Source organism: Mastigoproctus giganteus, chromosome 3, assembly GCF_048544385.1.
Source record: "Mastigoproctus giganteus isolate SK-2022 chromosome 3, ASM4854438v1, whole genome shotgun sequence".
In the NCBI taxonomy this organism is placed as follows: domain Eukaryota; kingdom Metazoa; phylum Arthropoda; class Arachnida; order Uropygi; family Thelyphonidae; genus Mastigoproctus; species Mastigoproctus giganteus.
The window spans coordinates 75,355,845-75,382,387 of record NC_143577.1 but is presented as its reverse complement, the minus strand read 5'-3'; the positions used below and the strand labels follow the sequence as shown (position 1 = coordinate 75,382,387).

Sequence of the window (26,543 nt, the reverse complement as noted above, 5' to 3'; positions counted from 1 at the left end):
ACAAAATCATTTAGCTCACTGCCAGAATTTAATACACCTCTGGCATTCCTCTCCCTGAATAACTCCTGTAAATGTTGAGGCAAGATACTCATTCAGTTTGTGTGTATGACTGTTTGTGAATTTAGTGACATGTGCAAACTTGGTTAAGCGTTGGAAAGAGCATAAGTGTACCAATATATTTTGTACTTTGGCATTTCATATAAGAAAAAAGAACAATGAGAATTTTATTTTATTATTTTTTAAAATTCACTTAAATACATGTCAGTTATCAGGAAAAAAAATTCCCTAGTGAAAAAGTACTGCTACTCAAAGTGTTATTATTAAAGGTCAAGTTTTCTGCCTCCATGATTTTCAATGGACTGTGAAGTTTTCAAGGAAGTAATGGACTCAAACTCACAATCTTCTTACTACAATGGGTGCTGAGAAAAGCAATAGGATTAGTCAAAACCATAAAAGGAGGGTACCTTCCCAAGGAAAATTTGATTTCTGTAAATTGCATTGTTCTGGAAGCTAAGAATTGGCAAGGAGATCTAATTGAAATGTTCAAGGCTTTAAATGGCATTTAATTCATTCAAATTAAATGCTATAGACTGGTTACTATATAGTCAAACACAACGGTACCATAGTAGTACACATACATTTGAGTTGACTGCAGTTCTAGCGAGTGTTGTACCTAGGTATGGACAAACTGGGCGGTTGTCCAGGGCTCAGGAATGTAGGGGGTCCGAATTCTGATAATATTTTAATATTTTTAAATATAATAAAATGGTTATTTCTTAATATAATACTTTTAATTATACAAAAAAAATATTGCCTTATTTATACAGGGTGTTTCAAAAGTGATGGTCAATAATTTAAAGGTGAACTGTACAGACTACAATATGCAAAAAAGCCTAGTAAAGGTGGGTCCTTAAGTGAATCGTTTTCGAGATATTGCACATTTATAGTTGGGATCCACTACTGACAAGGTGAACTGTACAGAGTTGGGATCCACCACTTGACTTTGTTTAGGTTAGGTTATGCTCATTCTCTCCCTTTTCCCTTTCTAAATCCTCTGAGATGTAGCAGTCATACTAGTACTTGTCAAAGGATGGTCAACAAAGAAAGAGGTTACAGCAACGAAGAGTATGCAGACATGCACTTCATGTATGGTAAAGCCAACGGCAGTGCACTTGAGGCTGTACGTTTGTAACATGAAACATTTCCCTGCCGAAGGCAGCCCAACAGGTGCACATTCATCAGGGTACTCAATGCCTTAGAGAACATGGGCACTTTGCACATGGAGTATGAGACGGTAGGCCCAGAAGCATAACACCTGATGTTGAGGAAAGGGTGAAAGAGAAAGAAAACCCTGTAACATCTGTAAAATCCTGTGGTGTTGAAACCAAAAATGTATTATCGTATGTTTAATAAAACCACCCTTAGCAAAGGATTCACAGCTTTTTGCTAAACTAGTGCTCCCAAAATCAGTGGTGGATCTTAACAGAAAATGCGCATTATCTCGAAAACGGTTCATTTGCGGTCCAATGTTCACTGGGACTTTTTTGCTTATTTTAATTTGTACTTTTCACCTTTAAATTATTGACCATCATTTTTAAACACCCTGTATTGCAGTAAATTTATTTATTTTATAATCAGATGTTAAAAGAAGTTCATTTTTGCCTATTTTTATTATTTAAACCTAGTTTTAATGCAACAAAAACCCACAGTAATGCAGATTCACATTTAAAACTGTTTTCTTTGCTCTGAATGTAACAATATCAGTTATGACTGCAATATCAGTTACGAGCTATTACAACTGCATTAAATGAAATCAAGGAACAGGCCAAAGGAAAATATGCAAAATTGCAGTCTGAAATACAAGGTTTGTTAACAGAAATTACTTCTTTTAAAAATTTATTATAAGTTTAGTTGTTTGGTATGAAACATTGAGTATTGTAAATAAAGTGAGTAAAACCAGCAAAGTAAAACCACAATTGAGATGAACACTGCAATTATATTGATAGAAGGTCAACTAAATGAATTTAGAACATCAGAATTTAAATTGTGCATGGATAAAGCTATAGACATTGCAGTTGAGTTGGAAGTACCATCAGTGTTACCAGAAGTGCAAGTTTACCTATGAAACTTCTTCAGATGAACGCTCTATTAATCCATCCAAAAGGTTTGAAATGGAATTTTTTAATATAATGATCAATGTAGCTTACAAGAAAGATTCGATCAGATGAACGAAATATCCTCTGCTTTTCATCTTATTCTAAAATCAGAAAACTTCATGAATTCATTTGAAAGTGCAATAGAAATGAAATGTCAACACTTGGAAGCAATTCTCATTGGCGAAGACAGGACATCAATGTCAAAGAGTTACATCAAGAAATCCAATCTTTTCAACATGTTTTAAAAGGATAAAAAAATTAGTTGGTTACAATTATTGACATTTATTTGTTAGTTGAATTATTTATTTATTAATTTATTAGTTGAATTATATCCCATCATCATTTCTCTTTGGATATTATTAACATTGCCAGTTGTAGTTGCATCTGGAGAGAAGAGTTTTTCAAGACTCAAAATTATTGAAACACATTCACGAGCAACAGTTGGCCAAGAAAGAATTATTGGATTGGCCATTATGTTAACAGAACAAGATGTATTAAAAGATATAAAAGCATCAGACATTATAGACAAATTAATATCAAGTAAATATCATAAGGTAATGCCGTGAAAAAAACTTTTTTGTATACTAAGTTTGTATCAATAAAAAACTAAGTTTGTATAAATAATGCACTTGTCATTCAAGTTTAAATAAATAATTATGATTTGAATAATTTTTTGGTGTTTCTTTTTTTTTTTTGTCAATTTTACAAATTCCACCTTTAATTTTTGCGAGGAGGCCCAAGATGAATATTTTGCCTGGGGCTTACAGAAGTCATGGCACTGGTTCTAGCCTAAATAAAGTGCTGTTCTCATATTGCTTTTCTCTGACATGTAAACGCCCCTGATGCTATATGGGCACCATGGAATATAAAAAAAAAATTATTATTTCTTATTATCCTTACTCTTTTTTGAATGACAAATAGAAAAGAATGTAAATTAATTTAACTTAAATTCTGGTTGCTGAGTAGATGTGTTGAAATTTGTTTTCAGCCCAAAAGTAATTGGTTGTTGGGATAAACTTTACCTGGTTATTGAGGAAATAGGCAGTTTGAATAAATTTAAAGAAGAATTGGAGAAATAATTAGAAGGGATGAGTAGACAAAGTGGGTAAAAAATTATATACAAATTTGTATATTTGCAAGCAAGAAAGCAAGCTCATATGCAGCATCAGCCATATTTCAAAAAAAAAAAAAACATGTTTGATGCTTCTATAAGCTTGGTTTTTTTCATTATTTTTGCCACTAGTAATGCTAATATTACTAGAATGTTGTCACCTCTGTGAATGTGTTTCCCCTTCTTAACCTCTCATACTCCTTTACTCTTTTAAAAAAGAGCTGTTGCGATCACAACACCAGCTTTTTAAATATATAGCAGATGCTACTTTATTTACATTGTTTATGTTTATTTGAAGTGGTGCAGATCTAAGGTTTGTTAAATGTATGAGCGAAATAAGTCTGTATAAAAAGTCTTGTCTTTTACAATTTTTCAGGTGGCAATAGCTTTGGAATATTAAAAAGAATAATGTCCTTAGAAAAATGTGTTCCTAATAGTTTACAAAGTTAGGTTTTTGTCTTGTGTCCTTAGTGTATACTTCATGAAACTTGTTGTTTCCATTGATATAAATCACCTCATGGAGACATTGTACTTCAAGCATGATGTTTGTTCTACAGCATCTAGGAGTGACATTGATTGGTGCAGCATATATAGTGACAGTATGGGTAGTGCCTGTCGGTTAATCAGTATGAAGCCCATGCAGTGGGGAAAGGGAAGGACCTGACAGTTGTATTGGGACTGATTTGTGGGCACTAGGGAGGCAAAGGCCAAGAATTTCGTGGGCTCTCCTGACTGCCAAATTTTCCCCGTGACACCTATCCCACCGAACATTTGTGGGGTGTAGTAGAATGCAGCATTTGCCATTCATGCCAGTGCCTTGCTCTATTTCTTAACTCTAGAATGTTCTTCTGTTCGGCTTCTCTAGGATGCCTAAGGACACCTGGTCTTATGGAGTCGATGCCATGCTGGGTGTAAGCAGCTATCTAATGAAAGATGGCCCAACATGCTATTAGGTAGGTGGTCATAGCATTTTGGCTGATGAGTAAATGCATGATATTTGTCATTCTCCCCATTCAAGTCATTCAGAAGTGCCAAGTGACCTTTATGTGTCTTGTATATTAGTGTAGTTGTATTTTATTTTTATTATTCAATATAATAAAAATGTTAAATATTAAAAGTTTAATATGGATAATTTTATACTTTCAGCATTTTGAAAAAAGAGTTTCCTAGATGTACCGAAACAGCTGGTATTATAGTGTCCCAAAATTATCTTGGTTTTTGCGACATACCGCAGATGTTGGTAATACAGGAGCCATATCTAAAAGTCTGAAGGTAATTTTCATAAAATTGTGTGTGCACATAGGGCATTCAGTATAGAAGTTATTTTATTTTTTTTCCCCTGAAGCTGTCAAACGTTAGTATTAGTATTAATCAGGCCAAATGATGTAAGGAAGCAGATTTATTCTACATCAGCTAAAAAAAAACTGAATTAATTATAATTTGCTCCTCATAGAAATGTAATTACCAATTTGAACTTGTCAGACAGTCCCTCAGCTGCTTTTCGAAGGCAATTTATTCTAATGGGAAACAGTGCTGTGCCCATACCAATCTTCCATTTAGTTCTACATTAGATTTGTTCCCAAATTTAATGTAGATCTGATCTGTGTTGCTTCTGAAAATTTAATAGTTTCACCCCCACTCCCATGTTTTTAGTTTCACCTGTTGTGAATATACCTTTCTCATTTATTTTGCTTATTACTTTATGAGCCTTTAACTCCTCGATCTGATCACTCTAAGGTGTTTAGTCTTCATGCTCTAAAGTATTCATCTTATAAGGTGCTTGTCATAGGGACAAACCTGGTTATCTGTTGAACCCTCTCTAGAAGTTCTATATGCTTATTTCAGTGAGCTTCCAGACCAGAATACAGTATTCCAATTGTCTCACCAGTTTTTTAAAGAGGAATAACAACATTCTTCTCCTGGCCAGCAGAGCCTATAGCCTATAGATCATTAATAGTACACTCCAGGCTTTCCTGAACACCTGCATTGGCAGGTACAGCATTGCAAAACAAAACAAAAAAACAGTACTTCTCTTATTATCTGTTCACCTCCCTAACAATTTGTCTAGTTCTTCTTAGAATTTGTTCAAACTACCCATCTCCACAGCACCAGATAAACGTTTGTTCCAACAATCAATTACCTGCTGGTTGAAGGCAAATATATGCACATGTATCCTGTAACCATCCTTTCTCAATTTGAATTTATGCTCCATACTATTGCTTCTGAAAATTTAATGGCTTCACCTCCACTCCCATGTTTTTAGTTTCACTTGTTGTGAATATACCTTTCTCATTTATTTAGCTTATTATTTTGAGCCTTTAACTCCTTGATCTCATCACTCCTAACGTGTCTAGTCTGAGAAGGATTCCAATGGCATTGAGCTTAATCAATCCATTCAAAGCCTTAAACACCTTGACCAGATCTTCTTGCAAGTATCTAGTTTCCAGGTGACTGCAATTTATAGAACTAAAGCCATTCTTGGTAAAAGTTTTTTTCTGCACTCATTCAGACAGATCCTCATCCTTCTGCAAATGAGGTTCCAGACCTGTTTTCAAGATATGACCTAACCATTGCCTTATATAACAGGATAATTACCTTCTTATCCCTACCAAAAAATTACTGTATATCATTGAAAAAACCCATGAGTTGTCTTGGCAGCCTGTCTGCACTGCTCAGAGAACTTCATATCTGACTGCACAATTACCCTCAGGTCTTACCACTACCTTGAGTTTGTACCACACAGGTGGTATGTTAATCTGGGATTACTGCTATCCATATGGAGTATAATTACATTTGTCAATGTTAAAATTCAGTAAAACTCCAGAGAATGGTACCCCTTACAAAATGACGTTGAGAAGAAGAGGGGAAAAGCAGTGATGTACGGTTCGTAACTCTGCCCACTTACCGCATTCCCCCTCTTCTCTTGACTGCATGTGGAGGATGTAACGTGACATAACAATATGTCGGATCTGAAAAACAATAAAATTAATGGAAAATGGCAATTTTTTCAGAGCAGCAAGTAACAGAAATGCAATTAATTTGGGGAAGACAAAATGTCATGTAACATAACAACATCTCAGATTTAAAATGAAGAAAAATTAACATGAAAACAGCAATTTTTTTTTCAAAACAAGAAAAAAAGTAATACCATGTGCAGCCAACAACCAGTTTTGCTTGATTCCCTCCCGAAGTCGTGTAAAAACCTAACCTGAAAACGTAACCATTTTTCACTAAAGACAAATGAAAGTCGATTAAATGACCCCTCTTTATTGTTTTTTTTTCCCCAACATCTGGTTTTTGCTTGAATCCCTACCGAAATCACTTAAAAACTTAACCTTTTTTGACTAAACACAAATGAAAGTCGATTAACACGTGCAATTAACAATAAAATTCCTCTTTGTATATGCACAATATGCCAATAGAATTTGTTTTTTTTAAAGAACGTAACAACTGACACAATACTAGGTTAATGAAATGCGAAAAGAAAACTCACCTCATCAGTCCTTGCATGCAGGCTCGCAGCAGCAAAAAACAATGAAACAGTTTACCTGCAGGATGGAACAGGATATATGACAAACTCAGGACAACACGAGGGACCATGTGGCAAGCAAACCCAGTATTAATTTTTGGACACTTATGGTAGTTAAAAAGATGTTAAGGAAAAAATATGACCAGTTTATGAATATTTCCAAGTTTCACTTTTCTTTAACTCAGGATGACACAAAAAGTACCACATAGCAAGCCAACATAACCAGCAAACCCAGCAAGCAAATGCGACTATGAAACAATACAAATTTGTATTTACTGCTGCAATTACATCGTGTCACGTGATGACTGCCTGAAACGAAGAGAGGATGCAGTGAGTTGGTGGAGTCACAACCTGTCAATCACTGCTTTCCCCTGCTTCTTGTTGCCATTTTGAAGGGTGTACCACTCTCTGGAGTATAGCCTAAAATTCATTTGCCACTTCTCAACCCATCTGCTTAATTTTTGTAGATCTTGTTATTTATTATTATTAATATCAATCTATTTCTCCCTTGAGGAGAAATAGATTGATATTAGTAATAATAAATAACCCCTGGGATAGCCATTAACTAGAAGGGTATATGTTACATACTTTAGGTGTGAATGGGCCTCCATGAGCATGAGGATTACATTGTCCATGGGGCATTCACCCTGAAAGGTTACAGTGTGCTCTTTTATTACATTAAAAATTATTTAAATATCACATTTACATTTTTCAAAAAGTTTCAAATTTCAATTTAGTTATTATTGAAGGTGAAATAACTCATTTCACCCTTTTATTGTGTGGCAAACTGGTTGCTGTGGTAACTATTTTATCTAGTACACAATCACTACAGCTGCATGAGATGGTAAGAGTCAGCGAAGACTTGCAACCTGAAGGTCTTGTTGTTGCTGAGCTTTTTTTGGATTAATCTTAAGTTGATTAAAAAGTTCTGTGGTGTTTGCTGGTAAAAAATGGTTAGACTATCCAGGTTTTTTAAGTTGCTGCCAAGAGGAGGTCTTGTGTTAACATTCCTATGAGAGCCATGATGAGAGTTCAAAAGATTGTCTATGTTGGGAGAATCCAATATTCCCATGAGTAGTTGAGCTAATGTGTATACATTCTGTGCAGTTATTGTCTGTCTCCAGGATAAGATATTGAGGTTGGAAAGTAGGATAGCTCTAGAGGTGGTAAAAAGCTGGTTAGAGACTCTGTTGAGCCATCTAAAGAGCTGGTATTCAATACTTAGAATTGCTTTCAGGTTGTAGGCAGGGCAGAGGACTAAATCTGTGAGGCATGCAGTGGGATGGAAAGAGCACATTTCAGGATATATTTTTTGACTATATCTGGGTTTTTAATGCCAGTTGGTTCCTCTATGATTGCCTATAGTGCCACATTGGTTTTTGTTTTGATGAAAACAAAATGCTGAGCAAATGTTAGACCCTTGTCTCATTTTAGTAGTTCTACGTGGTATCTACGTAAGATCGCCCATCAGTGAAGACAGGATATCAAAGCTGGAAAATGAATTACAAAATGAGAATTGGAATATCATCGGTTTGGCTGAAACAAGAAGAAGAAATTAATCACTTATAAGTTTACCAAGTGGAAATCTGCTGTACACCAATGAAAACAGTAAAAGGAGCGAAGGTGTAGTTGGCTTTCTGGTCCATAAAGATATAAAAAACAACATTTTGGAATTCCAAAGTACATTACCAAGGGTGTCAAGACTACTACTCAGGATTTCTAAGAGGTACAAGCTAACGATTATAATGATTTAGGCACCAACATCAAGCCATGATGATGAAGCGGTTGAAAAAATGTACACCGAAATTGAGAGTCTTCTAGATGAGCAGAAAACCCACTACACTATCATTATGGGGGACTTCAATGCTAAGGTTGGAAAGAGACAAAACAGTGCAGAAAGGGGACCTATAGGAAATTTTGGAATTAGTGAAAGAAATGAAAGAGGTGAAAGACTTGTGGAATTTGCAGAATCTCGAGGAATGTCAGTAATGAACACCTTTTTCAAGTAAAGGGTGAACAGAATGTGGATGGAAGATTAATCTTAACCTAAACCAAATGGATTAACAGCTAATGAAATTGACTTCATCCTCACTAACAGAAGATATATTGTGAATGATGTTACCATCCTGAACAAGGTAAATGTTGGAAGTGATCACTTGTCATGATGAACCAAAGAAGACAAATAAAGAGCGAGATAAACAATGGCAAGCAGAAAATTGAGTATACTGAGTTATGCAAAGCCATTAGAAAGAGACTCAGAGAGGACATAAAAATATTTAACACAAGAAAAGTAGAACAAGCATTAAGGGAAAACAAAGGACTTAAATCAGCAGCCATGAGCAGTAATACAGAAAGATAAATGATACCGAAACTGAAGAATAGCGATGGTGTACTTATAAATAGCAGAGAAGGCATAATTCAAATAGCAGAAGACTACTATAGAGAATTATACAAGGAGTAAGGGAATGATGCCAGTTGTGTTGACGATGGATCGCAAATTAATAACACATACAGCATACCTGATGAGGTGAAACGTGCGTTAAAGAAAATGAAGAATCAGCAATTCCAGGGGGAAGATGAAGTTACTGTAGAGTTGTTAAAATTGGGAGGAAGAGACAAGACACAAAAACTGACAAGACTATTCACAAAATGCATTAGAAAAGGTGCAACACCTAAGGAATGGAATAATGCAATCATAGTTTTGCTGCATAAGAAAGGAGATAAATCAGAAATTCAAAATTATAGACCAATTAGCTTGTTATCCCACATCTAAAAGTTGTTCACAAGGGTCATTACTAAAATATTAGAAAGAATATTTGATGAGAATCAACCGAAAGAGCAAGCTGGCTTTAGGACAGGATTCTCAACTGTGGATCACCTTCATGTAATATCACAGCTAATGGAGAAAGCAAATGAATATAAAACACCATTATGCCTGGCATTTGTGGATTATGAAAAGGCATTTGACTCCATACAGCATAAGGCAAATTTCGGGCACTGATACCCCATATATTATGATTTTGAAGAAAATATATGAGAACACTACCTCCTTTATCAGACTAGACAAAGACAGTAGCAAATTTAAAATTGAGAAAGGAATTCGACAAGGAGACACAATATCTCCAAAGTTGTTTACAGCTGCCCTTGAAGCTTTCAGAAGATTAGACTGATCACAGAAAGGAGTCAATGTGAATGGAGAGTACCTAAACCATTTACAATTTGCAGATGACATTGTGGTCATAAGCCATGATCCATCCCAAAGAATTAGAGGAAAATCTTAATCAGTTATGCTGAGTTAGTAAGGATTTTGGTCTAAAGATGAATATGGCAAAAACAAAAGTAATGATGAACATGTATGTCTCAGAAAGGGATATAATGATTGAAGGAGCAGTAATTGAAAATGTGGAGTCATGTACTTATCTGGAACAAGTCATTGGCTGTAATAATGATAAATGGCTGGAAGTCAAGAGAAGAAATTTTGGATGGATAGCATTCAGGAAATATAGTCACATACTGAGGGGCAATATCCCAATTTGTCTGAAACGTAAAATAATGAACCAATGTACACTCCCCCACCATGACTTATGGAAGTGAAACTTGGGCACTCACCAAAAGAATGGAAGAGAAGCTGAGAATGACACAGTGAAGAATGGAGTGAATTATATATTTTTTTTTATGAAAAACCCCAAACACGAAAGGTATCAAAACCTATAGTACTTAGTACCATGCATGGGTTGAAGGAGAAGTATGGGGGGAGGGGGATGCTGGAAACTTTGCTCTAGAGACTAAACATGGGTTTCACCACTTCAAGCCTCCAATAAGCAAAGTGGTGGTATTTCACCGGTTGATGAAAGTCATCTACCACCTCTATTGGAATCAGACTGTTAGATAAGAAGAAAAACACATGGATTAGGCAGAAAACTCAAGTAAAGGACATTCTTATCAAAACTAAAGAACTAAAATGGTCTTGGGCAGGAAACATAGCTCAAAGACATGATGACAAATGGACTAAGAAAATAACAGAATGGTACTCAAGAGGAGCTAGAAGAAAACCTGGAAGACAACATCAGAGATGGACAGATGAAATTCATGAGTTTGTGGGTAGTAAATGATGGCCATTGCACAAAACAGAAGGAACTTTTTTTTTTGTTAGTTGTTGGTGCATCAGCTTCTGTGGCCATAATGCACCTCCCAAGGTTTTTGCACTACTCTGATCCAAGCCCGAGGCAGGATTCGAACCTGTGACCTTTGGGTTGCCAGGCAGGCACTTTACCCACCTGGCTAGCCCGGTCGATAGAAGGAACTGGAAAGTTGCTGGAGAGGCCTTCATCGTGTAGTGGATTGAAAATGAAGATGACACGGGATTTAACCTTTTATATTTATCGTGGGATCATTGCATCTGCTTACCTATATGCTATATTATTCTTAACATTTTTCTTTGTAATTGTCATGTGTGTCTTGGGTTTAAATAGTAGTAATGGCAGATAATGCAAGAAAGAGCAAGCTTATATAGCGTCAGACAAAATAAAACAAAAAAAAAAAACAACACAGTTCATTCATCTGTACCCTCCAAGAACTTGTCTAGTTCTGCCTTGAATTTATTTAAGCTATCCACTTCCACAACATATGGAAGCCTGTTCCAACAATCAATCACCCACTGGCAAACTTCTGCACATTCTTCTATCCTGCAACCGTCCTTCCTCAAGTTTAATTTATGCCCCCTGTCATGTGTAGTCTGAGCAAGTGGAAGAATATCATTAACATTCATCTTAATCAATCCATTCAAGGCTTTAAACACCTCACTCAGTCAGATCTCCCCACAGGTGCCTGCTCTCTAGATGCTGCAGTTTGAAGAAACGAAGGTCTTTCTAGGCAAGAGCACCCTTTTGTTGAAGGGAAACAAAAGTATGCCTTTTTTATGTCCATCTTCAACAATTTCTCCTCCACTTTACTTTCAGTTATCACAAGGTCATTTAGCTGCTTGTTAGAGTTTGATTAATTTCTGTCATCCCCTTCCCTAAAGAATTCCTCATATGTGAATGTAGAATGCAAAAGGGAAAAGGGAACTCCTCTGCACCTGATCCAGCAGATTTACCTTCTTCCTAAAGGGAGGCCTCCACACCTGTATACAGTACTAAAGATGCAGCTAACCATGGCTTATACAAGGGGGTAATCACTTCCTTATCCCTGCCAGCAAAGTTTCTGTATATCATTGACAAAACCAAACCCCATGAGCTGTCTTGGCAGCAGGTCTGCACTGCTCAGGGAATTTCATGTCTGACTTCTCAATTGTCTCCAGGTCTTTTTCATTCCCCACTACCTCAGTCTGTGCCACAAAGTTGATAAGTTACTCTGAAGTTACTTCTACCCATGTGCAGTACCTAGCATTTGTCAATGTTAAACTTCAACAGCCATTTCTCAGCCCATCAACCCAATTTTCCTAGATCATGTTGCAGTAGCTCACCTTGATGACTGTTGTTAACCACCCTGTAAACTTTGTATCATCTGCAAACTTAGACATTAAGCCTGATATACCTTCCTCAATTTCATTGTTAAATATTGAAAACAATAATGGATCCAGCACTGAACTGTGGGGAACTCCACTAATAACATTAGTCCTCAAAGATCAGTACCCATTGATAACCACTCTCTATCTTCTTCCACTTAACTGTCCCTTTATCCATATCAGTAACTTGCCCTTAATGCCACATTGCTCCTGTTTTTACAGCAGTCTTTTCTGTTCAACAGTATCAAAAGCCTTCCTGAAATCCAAGTATATGATTTTTACATCCAGTTCCTTTAACACTGTATCATAGTAACCTATCAGATTGGTTAGACAAGACCACCCCTTAACAGATGCGTGCTGTGATTCCAGTATAATTACCTGCCTGTCCAACTGGTCCTTCATTACTTCTTTAATTAGTGGGCCCATTGCTTTACCTGGAACAGACGTTAAGCTAACAAGTCTGTAATTACTCATGTCACATTTTGATCCCCTTTATGAATTGGGCTATATTCACACTTCTCCAGTCCATAGGGACCTCTGAATTCAAGCATCCTTGGATTCAGGGGAGTATCCAATAATAATTATTTTAATAATTATTATTGGATAATTATGGTTTTGCTTATCTCCTTTGTTGCCTCCCTCAATATAATTGGAGAGATTCCATCCAACCTAGTGCCTCTTTTATGTCCATCCTCAACAATTTCTCCTCCACTTTCCTTTCAGTTTTCACTGCATCATTTAGCTCCTCGTTAGAGTTTGATGAACTTCTGTCATTCCCTTCCCTAAAGAATTTCTCATATCTGAATGTAGATTCAAAATTCCTGTTCAATTTGTCCACAACCTGAGCAGGGTCATCAACAGTTAACACATAGACATCAAGTGGCCCATGTGATTCAACCCCTTCCTTCTATTGTTAAGTATAAGTATAGAAGCCTTTTCTGTTTTTTTTTTCATTCTTTGCCAGAAACGTCTCATAATTTGCCTTACCGCCTTTGTGACTTGATTACAGACTAATTTATATCTACCATGGGCTTTTGTATCACAAGTGCATCCCATGCACTTTTCTCTGCCATGTGTCTGAATGGTTCACTCACATCCAATTAGATCTAAGCCTTGAAGAGTATTTCTATGTTGGTACAAAAAGTCTAGTAGCCATTATCACTGGACGATCGGTGCTGCTAGGTTTGGGGCTCACATCTGGTGAATATGGGCTTGGTACACCCAGGGTCCTGAGCTGGATATCATCATTCTTCTCCTTCTTGGTGATTCCTTTCTACTTCTCTCTCTCTCTCTCTCTCAGGGTAATAGGGAATTTTTTTTTTTTTTTTTTATTGCCGGTGAAGCATAAGCCTCAGGCTTCTTTGCACCATATGGCTGATAATAATAATAATAAACCCACTGCAGGATGGAAGCCTCCTCAACAATTCATGCTGAGAGAAATGGACTATAATCTGCCACGCTGGTCCAGTGTGGGTTGCCAGATATGCATGAATCAGTTATAATTAATTTGGGAAAAAAGTATGGGAATACAGTTTATACCAGTGTTTCCCAACCTTTTTTTTACCATGCCCCACCTAAGTCTTTCTAAAATTCTGATGCCCCCCCCCCATGTAATGTTGGGAAACACCGATATACATATTTTTTATATTCAAAAATTGGATTATTCCCTAAATGAAGCCTAATTACAACTTGTTCAGGACACAAGACTTAGGTTTTAGGAAGAAATCATTAGGAAATTATTAAGAAAAAAATAGTAAGTAAATTTTCAAAACATATAATAGACAACTAAAATTCAAGTACAAAATAATTTATATGAAAGATTTTTCTATAATATTTTAATTTTTAGTAATTATTATTTAATTGTTTAATAATTTCAACATTCCATGTGAAGTCACTTCTAGATGAGTGCACTAAATTTAGTGTTTATTTGTTGTTTGTTATTTGGTTTTTAGGAGCATTAGCAACTAAGGCCATATTGTTCCGGGATATGCGGGGGTCATTCCCTGACATTTCCGCATTCTCCGTATTTGGTGGTGACGGGCTCGAACCCCGGTATAATCAAGAAGCATGTGCTACGCACTACTGCTCCTTTCCACCTGGCTACGGAGGCGCCCCTAAATTTAGTGAGACCCTTGTGCTTGATGCAGAGAGATTTTATATTGGGCTCCAATTTAGTCAGCTTCAGTCTCAAATCTCCCAGTTTTGTGATATCCAGTCGATTTCTTTTCTTTAGTAACAAATCATTTATGGCATTAAATCCACATTCAGCTAAATATGAAGATGGAAACGGTAATAATAGCTCTCTTGCAAAGTTGGTTGAATTTGGGTATTTAATTTCTGTTTCATCACAAAGCCATGCCATCGCTCCTTTTATATTGAATAAAGTTTTAACTGACTCATCATTTTGCATTTCTGACAGTTCTTCTTGGTACTGCATTGATACATCAAACAAATCTATTAACATTGGTTGCATCATCCAGGTTGGAAAATCAATTTGTTTTAAATCAGAAAACTTTCTTTTAAATCAGTGGACAGAATTTTCAGATGATCGACAATAACAAGTACAGCAGTATCAGTAACAAAAATTTTAACAAAAATTTTGTAACAAAATTTTTGTTACAAATATATTTTTGACATAATTCAATGAATGTAATGAAACCAAATATCTTCGCTTTTGCATTGACGAGAGTTTTATTTGTTCCTTGAAGTTGTTTATTTAATATATTTAGTTTTTCAAAGATATCGGCTAAATAACTCACAAATTCTTTACCATCGACCATTAACAGATGCTTCATTTCAGGTTTGTCACTTAAAAAGTCACTAATAGTATCAAATAGTTCCATAAATCTTTTCAAGCAGTTCCCTTTCAGTGTGAAGTAAAAGTCTCACATGGTCTGCATTTTGTTCTTCACAAAAAAGCTTGAAGAGACGCTCACATTTGGCATTAGCTTTAATAGCATTGACACACTTTATAACTGATTTAATACTTCATTAAGAACAGGCGAAATATTTTTAGCTACCAAGTTTTCCCTATGAATAACACAATGCACATGAAGCATTTCTGGATTCTCATCTTTCATCAATTTTAAGCAGCCATTTTTCTTGCCCATCATATTAGGAGCACCATCTGCAGCACAAGATGTTATATTTTTCATTGGTATATTATTGTCATCCAAGTAATTTTTTAGCTTATTATATATACCTTTGGAGGTAGTGGTGCTCTCTAATGATTTACAGAATAACATTTCTTCAGCAAAATTACCTTTATCAATATATCTTACATAAGTTATCAGTACGGCTTCACTGTCTCTCAAAGTTGATTCATCCATTTGCACTGAGAATTTTCTTGTTTTCAGCTTTCCAACAAGTTGTATTTCAATATCTTCACTCATTTCATCTATTCTTCTGCTAACAGTATTGTTATTGAGTGGCATAGCTTTCACGTCTTTGTCATCTTTTTCCAGAACTGTTTAAGAAATGCTGATATTGATGGTTTGATTAAATTCTCTCCTATAGTACGATTTTTCCCAGATTTAGCAATGAGTAAAGAAATTTCATAACTAGCTTCAAGAGTACGATTGATAGTTGCAGTATGAGCAATAAACAGAGACTTTCATGTTGCTCTTTTTTCATAATTCTTCTTTAAAGTTTGAAAGTAATTTAAATCTGAATTTACAAGGGCATTATGTTTCGCCTTGAAATGCGCCTCAAGACGACCTCGCTTCATTGATTCGTTGGTCAAGCATTGTTGGCATAAAAGACAAAAAGGTGACCTTTGATCGTGGATAGCGGGTATGAAACCAAATTTTAAGTATTCCTCTGAATACTGACGAACTTTTTTTTTACTTGCACTACTCATTTTACTGTGCAACTGAAAGAAATAAATATAAGATAAATCAAAAACTAAAAATAAACTATGCATTAAAGTTAATTTAATTTAATTTTAATATATCAAAATTAATTATTAGTACGCTTTTTGAATGAATAAATCACACGAATTACTGAATTCGGGCTATTAAATCTGTGGTCTCTGTGAACAAGCAGATAAGTCTAATTTGTCAAAAATGAGATAAGTGCACTATAATAAAGTATTTATTATTTACTATTATGTGACACGCAGCTATCTTCGTTATTGTAGTTTTAGCGTGAGTAATAAATATTTGTATATTCGAATATATGCGTGTTTATATGAGAGTGTGAAGTTTATTTTTCCTCTCCTGCAAATTCGAGTTTTTGGACTTATTTGCTTATTTACTGAGACCACAGAAATACATATATGACAAATACATACCATTGTATATCACGGTTCTTCATTAATAATAATTCTGTGCGTGGACAAAGTAATTTTTATTTTAATCTGAGATCGTCAAACCTATCCAAATGTACAGTCACAATGCCCAAACGAGCGTTTGTATGAAAGGAATTACCTATTTCATATAACATGCTGAGTTTGCGGTAGGCTACAGTAGACAACCACTTTGCTTGCACATTGCATATGCCATAAGCAATCGTCCAATACAGTATGTACTATTCCTTCACTAGGCATAGTAAGCAATACTCTCCGAGCAAACTGTAGTTGATATTACTCCAAACTTTCAAGTGCAGCTCTATAGAAAGTACAACATTTAACGAATGCTTATTTAAAATTGAGATACCAACAATTCTTCTTTTGTACAAGTTAAATCATAGTAGGCGGTTGTTTTAAACTCTAGACGAGCAATTTTTGAATTGCCCCCCTGAACAATCAAATTGCCCCCATGTGGGGCGTGGGACCCACGTTGGGAAACACTGGTTTATACACCATTTTAAGTCAGATCTCTATTGAAAATCTTTTTTTTTTTTTTTTTCTATGAGTTAGCAGGTATCAGAATTTTCAGTTTATTAATCATGCAGCATTAAAGTTGATTAAAAATCAATTTTTTGACATTATTTACATTTCTTTAAAAGTTCTGTCTAAGTTACCTCATTGATTCCTTTAAAGTAATTGACAAATTGAGAGGTAAATATTTATTTGTTTGCTGTTTGTGGATGTAAGTTTTTTCAAAACTTCTTTTACAGCTAATGCTAGGAAAGGGTTTAATTTCCAGATCAAGTAATGGAATTTTCCATCTTCTGCCTCTAACTGTGCGGTCTTTGGAAAAGTTATGTGCTCTTATTGACAAAGAAATGCAAAATATTGGGTGTTGTAAAATAATCATGCCCACTTTAAGTTCAAGCTCTCTCTGGAAATGTTCAGGTTAGTGAAATTTTAAATTTAGAATTTAACATTAAATTTTAATTTTAAGTTTGCAGATTTTTTTTCAAGCTGTTTTTTCAGACATCTTCACCCCTGTGTTTTTAAGTGAGATAATTAGTAATATATATTATGTGTGAACCCATTTTAAAACATTTGAATATATGATGGAAAATATGTGGGGGTTATCCCTGTGCACCTGCTCCTCACTCCATACACCTGTGTGACTGACGTATATCAGGATAATTTTAAGTTTAACCTCAACATTATTGTGCTTGAAAGAGAGTTCCTGTATTGAGTATTTGTATAGAGGAACTATCTGTATAGCTCTTTAAAATATGGATGGTAGTTTTGCTTCAGGTCAGATTACAGTTTCAGATCAAAGATCTTTTATCAGAATTGAAACTTTATATGGTGAGATGCTGACAAAATTTATGTATTGTTGTGGGAAGTGTGTGGTGAGCGAGCAGTAAATTGTAGCACAGTTTTATGTTGTTCTCAAAGGCTTTGTCAAGGTCAAACCAGTGTTGAGGATAAGCAGTGCTTGGATAAGGTTGTGGGTGTACCAGTTTGCTGGAAATGCCAGAGATTTAAAAGTGTATGGATATTGTATATGTGTAGTGTCGTGTTCTGTTGTTCATCTGGTCATTTAGCCGCTGGATCCCATGCTGTGGCCCAACGTTGCCGCAGTCATCCGGGAAGGCTTGGGCCTTGACTTCTCCCAGGTCCATAGTGAGTTCATCGAATACCATATTCCACAAGAGCAGCTCCAGGCGGATCCCTGAGGGCAGCCCCTGCAGACTTGCCTGTTTAAGCTTCAGAAGGGTGTCACTACCTGTACCTGTCTGTCTGTGAGGTAAGCTTTGATGCTGTTGTATAAATTCATTGGTACTTTCGCTGCCCTGAGCCTGGCCAGGAAACTCGGCCACTAAAGGGTGTTGAAGCCCCGGCAAAGACCACCACTATAATGAGGAAGTATTTCTTAGTGCATTGAACTGCTTTTGTGGCCAGGCCCTGGATGGCTTCAATTGTCGATGATCCTGGTGTGAATCCATACTGCTTGGATGTATTTAGATTTGTTTTGTGGTAATGATGTTGTAATCTCTTGCACAATAGTCTGTCATGTAGTTTGCTTAGCATTGAAAGCAGAGCTATTGGCCAATAAGAATTTAGTTATTCCTGGGGTTTGGTTGGTTTCTTGGGTATCAGCTTTAGATTGGCTGTTCTCCCTCTAGATGGGAACTGGCCTGTCCTTAGGCAGCGGTTGAATAGTCGAAGTAAAAGTTCCGGGATGGTTTCTGTGGCTTTTTTGATCATCTCTAGTTCTATTAAATCTGGGCTGGGACATTTTTTGTTCCTTGTTCTTGCTGCAGGTTCATGCAGTTCATGGGCTCCTCCGTAGCCAGGTGGGAAGGAGCAGTAGTGCGTAGCACACGCTTCTTGATTAGACCGGGGTTCGAGCCCGTCACCACCAAATACGGAGGATGCGGAAAGGTCAGGGAATGACCACTGCATAACCCCGAGCAATATGGCCTTAGTTGTTAATGCTCCTAAAAACCAAATAACAAACAAACGTGCAGTTCATCTGTTGTGAAAGGGGGCAATACAGGCTCTATTTGGTGTGGCGTGTATTCCTCATTTGCTTGGCAAATTGCCTGCTGGTCCTCCGTTAGTAGTTTGGGGATCTTGTATTATGGCATTTAGTATGTTTGTAACTGATTCTTCCCAGTGGTTAGGTCTCCCTGCGGCATTTTTGTTGCGGTTATCACTTCTCCCCTCGGTAGTTTATTTGTGGTTATTTGGATACCACTCCCCAGGGGTTGTTGTTTCCTGTTATTTGGACGAGTCTTTCCCAGGATGTCCTCTTATTCTATTTTTATTGTCTCTGTATATAGGTTCCTGATTTGCCTATATTGTTGTCGTAGTTTTGCTACTTTGTCGGGGGGGGGGGGCGTGTTGCTCGGGCCCTCTGGTACTGTTTTCACTTGTTCTGCACCTGTTTCCTGAATCTCTGGAGCTCCAGGGTCTACCAGGGCATGGCCCTGGATGTGGGGGGTTTCCCCCTTCATGGCTGCTTCGGTGGCACTGGTGATATAGTGGGTTATTTATTGCTTTAGCTGATCTGGATTTTCGCTTCCACTGCCTCCTTCTTGTATGGCCAATTTCTCCTAAATATTGTTGTTCTCTGGTGAGGAGGTGTTCTCGGAATATATCCCAGTTTGCCTTGCCTATTGCAAACCTGTACTGCATGTGTCTCGTAACCATTGTTCTGGTTATGTTTCTTTCTATATAATAGGTGATAGTTCGGTGGTCGGATGTGGTCCTTGCATTTTGCACAGTCCAGTTTGTGACATGGCTTTCGATGTTCCTGGAGGTTAAGGTTATGTCAATTGTTGACTCCCATAGTGTACTGCAGTACATTGGGAGGCAGAAGGGCTGATTCTTGACTGTGAAAATTGAATTTGTGAGAAATTCTTCAAATTGCTGTCCATTCATCATACCCCAGTGGTCTGGTGTTGCACTATGCCAAAGGTGAGATCAACAGTTGACATCCGCCCCATAAGGATTTTCTGCCCTGCTAGGATTGATTGTATGGTCTGTAAGTAGGCTGTGGCAAAGTCAATTTCAGTTCCCAGTCTGCATTAGAGAGCAATTGCATAAAAGCTTCCTATAAAGCTCATGATATGAGCACAGGTGACCTAGGGGCTGCATAAATAATTTTTGTAACTGTTAGCTCCGGGTTCCTTATCAGTATGGCTACCCAGAGAGTATCTTCATCACTTTGCACTATTTTATAACTAAGTGGATAGCCTCTGGTGGGTGTATGGTTCGAGTACGGTTATGATGTCAGCGTTTTCCTCGTCTGCCCTAGGGCGCACTTGGTCGATCACTGCTCGAGCCCACTGTGCATTAAGTTGGTGGATCTTTAGTGCTCCGTTGTTGTAACATTTATGGTGTGTCCCCATAGTCGATTCTCGATTGGAAGGTACTCTTTATCTTGAGATAGGTGGGGTAGTTTGCATCTCCGATTGAGTGTGTGTGTGTGTTCAAGTCTGAAGCTCTTACGGTTTATGCAGATGGGTTCCTTGGTTTTGTTGAGACAGGACACGACTATAACAGTTGTTATAGTCGTGTCCTCTCTCCCTACTGTGGCCACAGGTCAGTTCCTTTTGGTTGCAGGTATGGGAGGTGTGGCCATACTTCCAACATCTGAAGCACTTGGGTATGGCCATGTGTTCCTGAAACCGTAGGCTACTCCACTCAATGTAGATTCTGCTCTGCATTTTTAGGGCCTGCCAAACAGGTGGGGCCAGCTCCACGGTCCAGTTGCATCCTCTGCCGTTTTTTTGACATTGTCTTATATTTTGGGATCACTAGTGTTTCCCCTTCCTGGTCCGGTAGGTGGCTTTTGAGGTTTCTTCTGTAGATCTCCTCTGCCAGTTGCTGAGGTTGTAGATCCTGGTGAACATTGCATATTATAATCGATGGCCCTTTTCTTTTGGGGGCCTCCGCCGTGAATCCCAGGTCATTTATCTTTAGATTTGCTGGTAGTATTTCTTCTGCCTCTTCCTTATTCTCCGTCTCTATGATGATTCCAGCATTTGTTGTTTTCCTAATAGATTTGATTCTGGTGTTTTCAAAATCTTCTTTCAGGTTTTCTATGATCTTTTGCTTGATTTGTTCACTGGAATTTTTCTCCTCCCCAGTGGGTCTAAGGATTGACAATATTTGGGGTGTTCAGTAACGTCTTCCTTTTCTGGATTGGTGCATTGCTTGTTTTCTCTGCCTCGCTTGATGTATTCCTCAGCGCTTGGACGTATGTGGGGGTGCGCTGTGGAATTTGTTTTGCTCCATAATCAGCGTAGGCCTGGGGTTTTGTGTTGACCCTTTCACTTTTGAGGTAAGCTTCCACCAGGAGTGTGTCGAGCTTATTCCACAGGGTCACTATTTGTGCCCTTAATATTATGGTTATTCTATTTGTCTGCACTTTGAACAGATTTTCCAATGCTGAATTTTCCAAAACAGAAATCCTTGTTTTAAGAAACAAGGATTTCTCATATATTGTATCCTCTGGCAGTGTAGGATCCAGGAGTGGGTCCTGCAGTTTATCTTAATTGGCCTCTTTTGGTACTGCGGAGTTTTCTTGCGACTCTTTTGATTCCGTTTGGGAATGTGTTTCCCGTTCTTGCTTTGGTATTCCTTTCTTATTCTTTTTCTTCCTGGTCTGAGGGGCTCCAGAGTGGGGTCCATCACCTCTTCTTGTTGGCCAAGTATAGTAATGTCATCGTTTTGCGTCTGCTGCATGGGGTGTCTGATTTTATCCATTTTCCCCCTCTATTTCAGTATTTGCCGGATAAATGAATCTGATCGGTTTATCGGGATTATTCTCTTACTTTAAAACAGTACTTTAAAAGATATGGCAAATGATGCCCACCACAAGTTTATAGCTTAAACGAGAGGCTAGTTAGGTGCCTTTAAGATATTGTGCTATCCCCCTCAGCACGTGGGGGGTAAACAGCCGAGATTAAAAATGCCTCTAGAACCATGGGATTACTTTCCTATAAGGTATTCGGGGGCGCTGAAAATGATGGTAGCATTGAGAACACTAAGATTTCCTGGAACACTAAGATTTCACTCCTTACCATGTAAAGTCAATGGCAGAGGGGGGGGGGGAAGATCACTAAAGTCATTCTTTACGATAGAGTCGCACAGCACATTTGAAATTTTTGGAGCATAGACACTGTTCAAGGTCACCTTGCTTGGGACACCTCCCGAGTCCAGTGCCAGGTGGAAACGTGGCAGCTGCATATATCGGCCACCTCTCTATATCCCTGTCATCAGCCACATGTTGGCACCTCTGTAGCCAGGTGGGCAGGAGCAGCAGTGCATAGCACACGCTTCATGATTAGACCTGGGTTCGAGCCTGTGACCACCAAATACGAAGGATGCGGAAAGGTCAGGGAATGACCACCGCATATCCCCGGAGCAATATGGCCTTAGTTGCTAAAGCTCCTAAAAACCAAACGACAACAATAGCCTCATGTTGACTAATGCATGCAGTCTGATAACAAAGGACACAGATAATTACACTTCAATCTGGCTAATTACCCAACAAAATAAAAGTTTCTTACCAGAGGTTTCACTGATGTTCTTCCTGGGGATACACCTTTCTTTCACTACAATAAACTTTAACTACCTATTTAAGCACAAAAATCAGGAGTGCAAAATAATGCGTCCACTCACAATGGTGGCCATATTGGCTTCAGCAATGCTTGGTTAGTTGGAGAACATATATGGACAGCACATCATAGTTATTATTATCACCATTTTTGAGGAAGGCAGATGCATGATTTGCGAAGAGATAGTCAATGAATCCAAAATACTGAAATCATCTGTTTACCAAATTTTAACTGATGTGTTACAAAAATGAAAGCTTGCTGCCTGATTGGTTCCACATTTGCTGTCAGATGTGCAATGAGCAAAGGGAAAGAAATTGCAACACAGTTACATTTACATGCATGTTACCAATTGAAGGTGAAGTGTTTTTAAAATGCATTGTTGGCATTGATGAGACACACATACATGACTTTGAAGCTAATGGTGACGTCAGTTCAATGGACGCATCCATCTTTGCCAAACCCACCTAAATGTTGCTGGCAGCAATCAAAGGTGAAATCAAATGGTCATCATGACCTACAATTTTGAAGACGTTATTGCTGCCTATCATGTGCCACTTGGAAGATCAGTAACTGGAGACTACTATGCAACATTTCTTTGTCAGAAATTATGCCTGGAAATTTGTCAGAAGCAGTCAGATGTTGGAAGCTAATGTGCTCATACTCTGTGACAACACAGGGGCTCATATCTTACAGTCTGTTCAGTTTGTTTTCACTTATTACAAGTTTTAAGCATTATCTCACTCCTCTTATAGTCCTGATATGAGTCCTTATGATTATGATCTATTTCTGCAAGCTCAAGGAACCACTGCATGGACAAAGGTTTCTATCTTTAGAAGTGCAACCATGATCCATCACATCTGACAGCTTAACTCAGAAACAGTTAAATGGAATTCAAAAATTACCTGAACATTGGAAGTAGTCATAAGGTGTTAAGGAAACTAAATTGAAGATTTTTAATGTAAATTATGTTATAAAATAAACATAAAATTTTATAGCACAAAACCTTCTCATGCTATGTAAAATTGAACTATGATGTAGTGTAGTGCAAATGCATCATTATTACATAGTTGAATTTTAAGATAAACTGAGGTTTGTACATTAGGCATCATTATTATAACATCTAATTTTTCAAAATCCTTTAAAATGAGTTTCCTTCCTCTTATAGTTAGAATAAGGAACATTTCTCCATTATAGAAAGAGAAGCCTGTTGTTACTTATTCTCTGTAGAGTAGTACCACACAGACAACATCATTTTGAAGCTATATGGCCTCGGATCAGCGAGTGGGTAGGTACCCAGACATATGAGCTGACAATTATTTGACACTTATTTACACATTGAGAGAAGCCAAGAGGTGTGCTTCTCACACCAGTAACATTTCAGGATATAAAGCCTCAAACTATATAAAATTCAAATTATTACATTGCTTAGTGCAAATGTATCATTACTACATAACTGAATTTTAAGACAAACCAAAGTTTGTACATTAGGCATCATTATTATGTAAATAAGTGACAACTGGGTTGTCAGCTCTTAGACCTCTTAGTATGTACCCATTCACCAGTTCCAAAGTGATGCTGTCTGGGTGTGGTACTCAACTCAGAATAAGTAACAGCAGAGTTCCCTAATGGGGAAATGTTAGTTATTCAACGTATAAGAGGAAAGCAACTCGTGAAGGATTTCACAATATGAGATATTATAATAATAATGCCTGATTACAAACTTCAGTTTGGCTTAAAATTCAACTGTGTAGTAATGATTCATTCATATAAAAAAAATGTCATGATTATAAAATAAATTCATTTTAAAATAATTGCTTTTGTGCATTATTTTTGGTATAAACTTCGAAATTCTGCTCTTCATTTTGGGGAAACAAAGGAATTAAAAATAATGTTATTATACAGTATAATTAAATTGGAACTATATAAATTCATGTATCTGTAACAATTTTTTTTTTTTCACATGAAAACAAATGACACGACCAAGTTTGTTTTTCATTGGTTGTGTTTGTATCTACCAGGGTGCAGCTATGGGTAAAACAAATTGCAGCTTTCACAGTTGAAAAATAAAAGCACACCCTGTGTTTTGATTTGAGTAAATTAAGTACACACACAAGTGTAATAAAGGTTTTGTGCACATTACAAAAAAGAATCCTCCTACCAGATTCTATGTGTGTGAATAGTAAATTTTATCCATATTGGGTGTTATGTGACACATAGTATGAAAGCTGGTAGGCTTGCTGTGAGCAGTGAAACACTAGTGTATTGAGCAAGCATATCTCCAAAGTCAGTAGAAATCCACTATTATGCTACCTGTGAATTGTGTTCCATAACCTACTTTTTGCAAGTGCGATTAGAATTAGCATGAGTAGAGGCATATGATGCAAGAAAGCAAGCTTATGCAGCATCAGCCGAAAAAAAAAAAAAAAACCCTTCCACTTCACCCCTCCATTCGTTCAAAATACCTGTCCAGCTGAGCCTTAAATTTATTTAGGATATCAACTGCCACAACAAGGGATGGAAGTCTGTTCCACCAACCAACAACCCGCTGGCTAAAGGCAAATTTCCGCACATCTATCCTACATCTGTCTTTCCTCAATTTGAATTTATTCCCTCTCAGGTGATTATTCTGAGCAAGAGGAAGAATCCCATCAGCATTGAGCATGCTCAAACCATTCAAGGCTTTATACACCTCTATCAGATCACCTCGCTAGTGCCTAGTCTCCAGACACTGTAATTTGCAAAACTTAAGCCTTTCTTCGTAAGAGCATCCCTTTGTTCCATTCACTAATCTTGTTGCCCTTCTCTGTACTCGTTCCAGCAGCTCTACATCCTTCTTGAGATGAGGCCTCCAGACCTGTATACAGTACTCTAGGTGTGGCCTGACCATTGCCTTATTTATACAAGGGAATAATCACCTCCTTATCCCTGCTAGAAAAATTCCTATATATCATTGACAATACACCATGAGCTACTCTTGCAGCCCGTCTGTACTGCTCAGAGAACTTCATATCTGTCTGCACAACAACCCCCAGGTCCATTTCATTCTCTACCACTGTCAGTGTAGTACCACAGAGTTGATACGTTGCTCTGGGGTTGCTGTTTCCCATATGTAGTACTTTACATTTGTCAATGTTAAACTTCATTTGCCACCTCTCAGCCCATCTGCTCAACATTTCCAGATCCTGTTGCAGCAGCATAGTGTCAGTAGTGTCCTTGACAACCCTGCCAACCTTTGTATCGTCTGCAAACTTCGACATTAAGCTTGATATACCATCATCAATATCATTTATAAATACAGAAAACAATAATGGACCCAACACTGATCCCTGAGGGCCTCCACTAATAACATTAGTCCACGATGAGCAGTGTCCATTGATTACCACTCTCTGTCTTCTCCCCTTCAACTACCCCTTTATCCATAGCAACAATCTGCTTCCAATGCCACACTGCTCCAATTTGTGCAGCAGTCTTCCATGTGCAACAGTATCAAAAGCCTTTCTAAGATCCAAGTATATAATATCAAAGTTATTCCCTGCATCCAGTTCTTTTGTGACTGCATCATAGTATCCAATCAAATTGGTCAGGCAAGACTTCCCCTTAACAAAAGCATGCTGTGTCTGAGCTATAACTGAAGTCTTGTCTAGATTATCCTGCAGTGCTTCTTTAACCAGTGCCTCCATTAATTTTCCTGGAACAGAAGTTAAACTCACAGGTCTATAATTACTTGTGTCAGCCTTTGATCCTCCTTTGTGAATTGGGGTCACGTTTGCACATCTCCAGTCTATGAGTACCTCCCCTGAGTCCAAAGAAGCTCTCATGATTATGGCT

General features: G+C 37.5%; 1 protein-coding gene across 1 annotated transcript in view; it reads left to right on the top strand.

Annotated features, from left to right (window-relative positions):
- Positions 1-1,718: 1,718 nt before the first annotated feature.
- Positions 1,719-26,543, top strand: part of ProRS-m (prolyl-tRNA synthetase 2-like protein, mitochondrial) — a 293,464-nt gene continuing 268,639 nt past the window's right edge. The window contains exons 1-3 of the mRNA XM_090370015.1: positions 1,719-1,864; positions 4,414-4,539; positions 17,361-17,538. Of these exons, the coding sequence (XP_090226141.1) occupies positions 4,438-4,539; positions 17,361-17,538 (280 nt within the window). The 5' untranslated portion in view covers positions 1,719-1,864; positions 4,414-4,437. The remainder of the gene's footprint in view (positions 1,865-4,413; positions 4,540-17,360; positions 17,539-26,543) is intronic.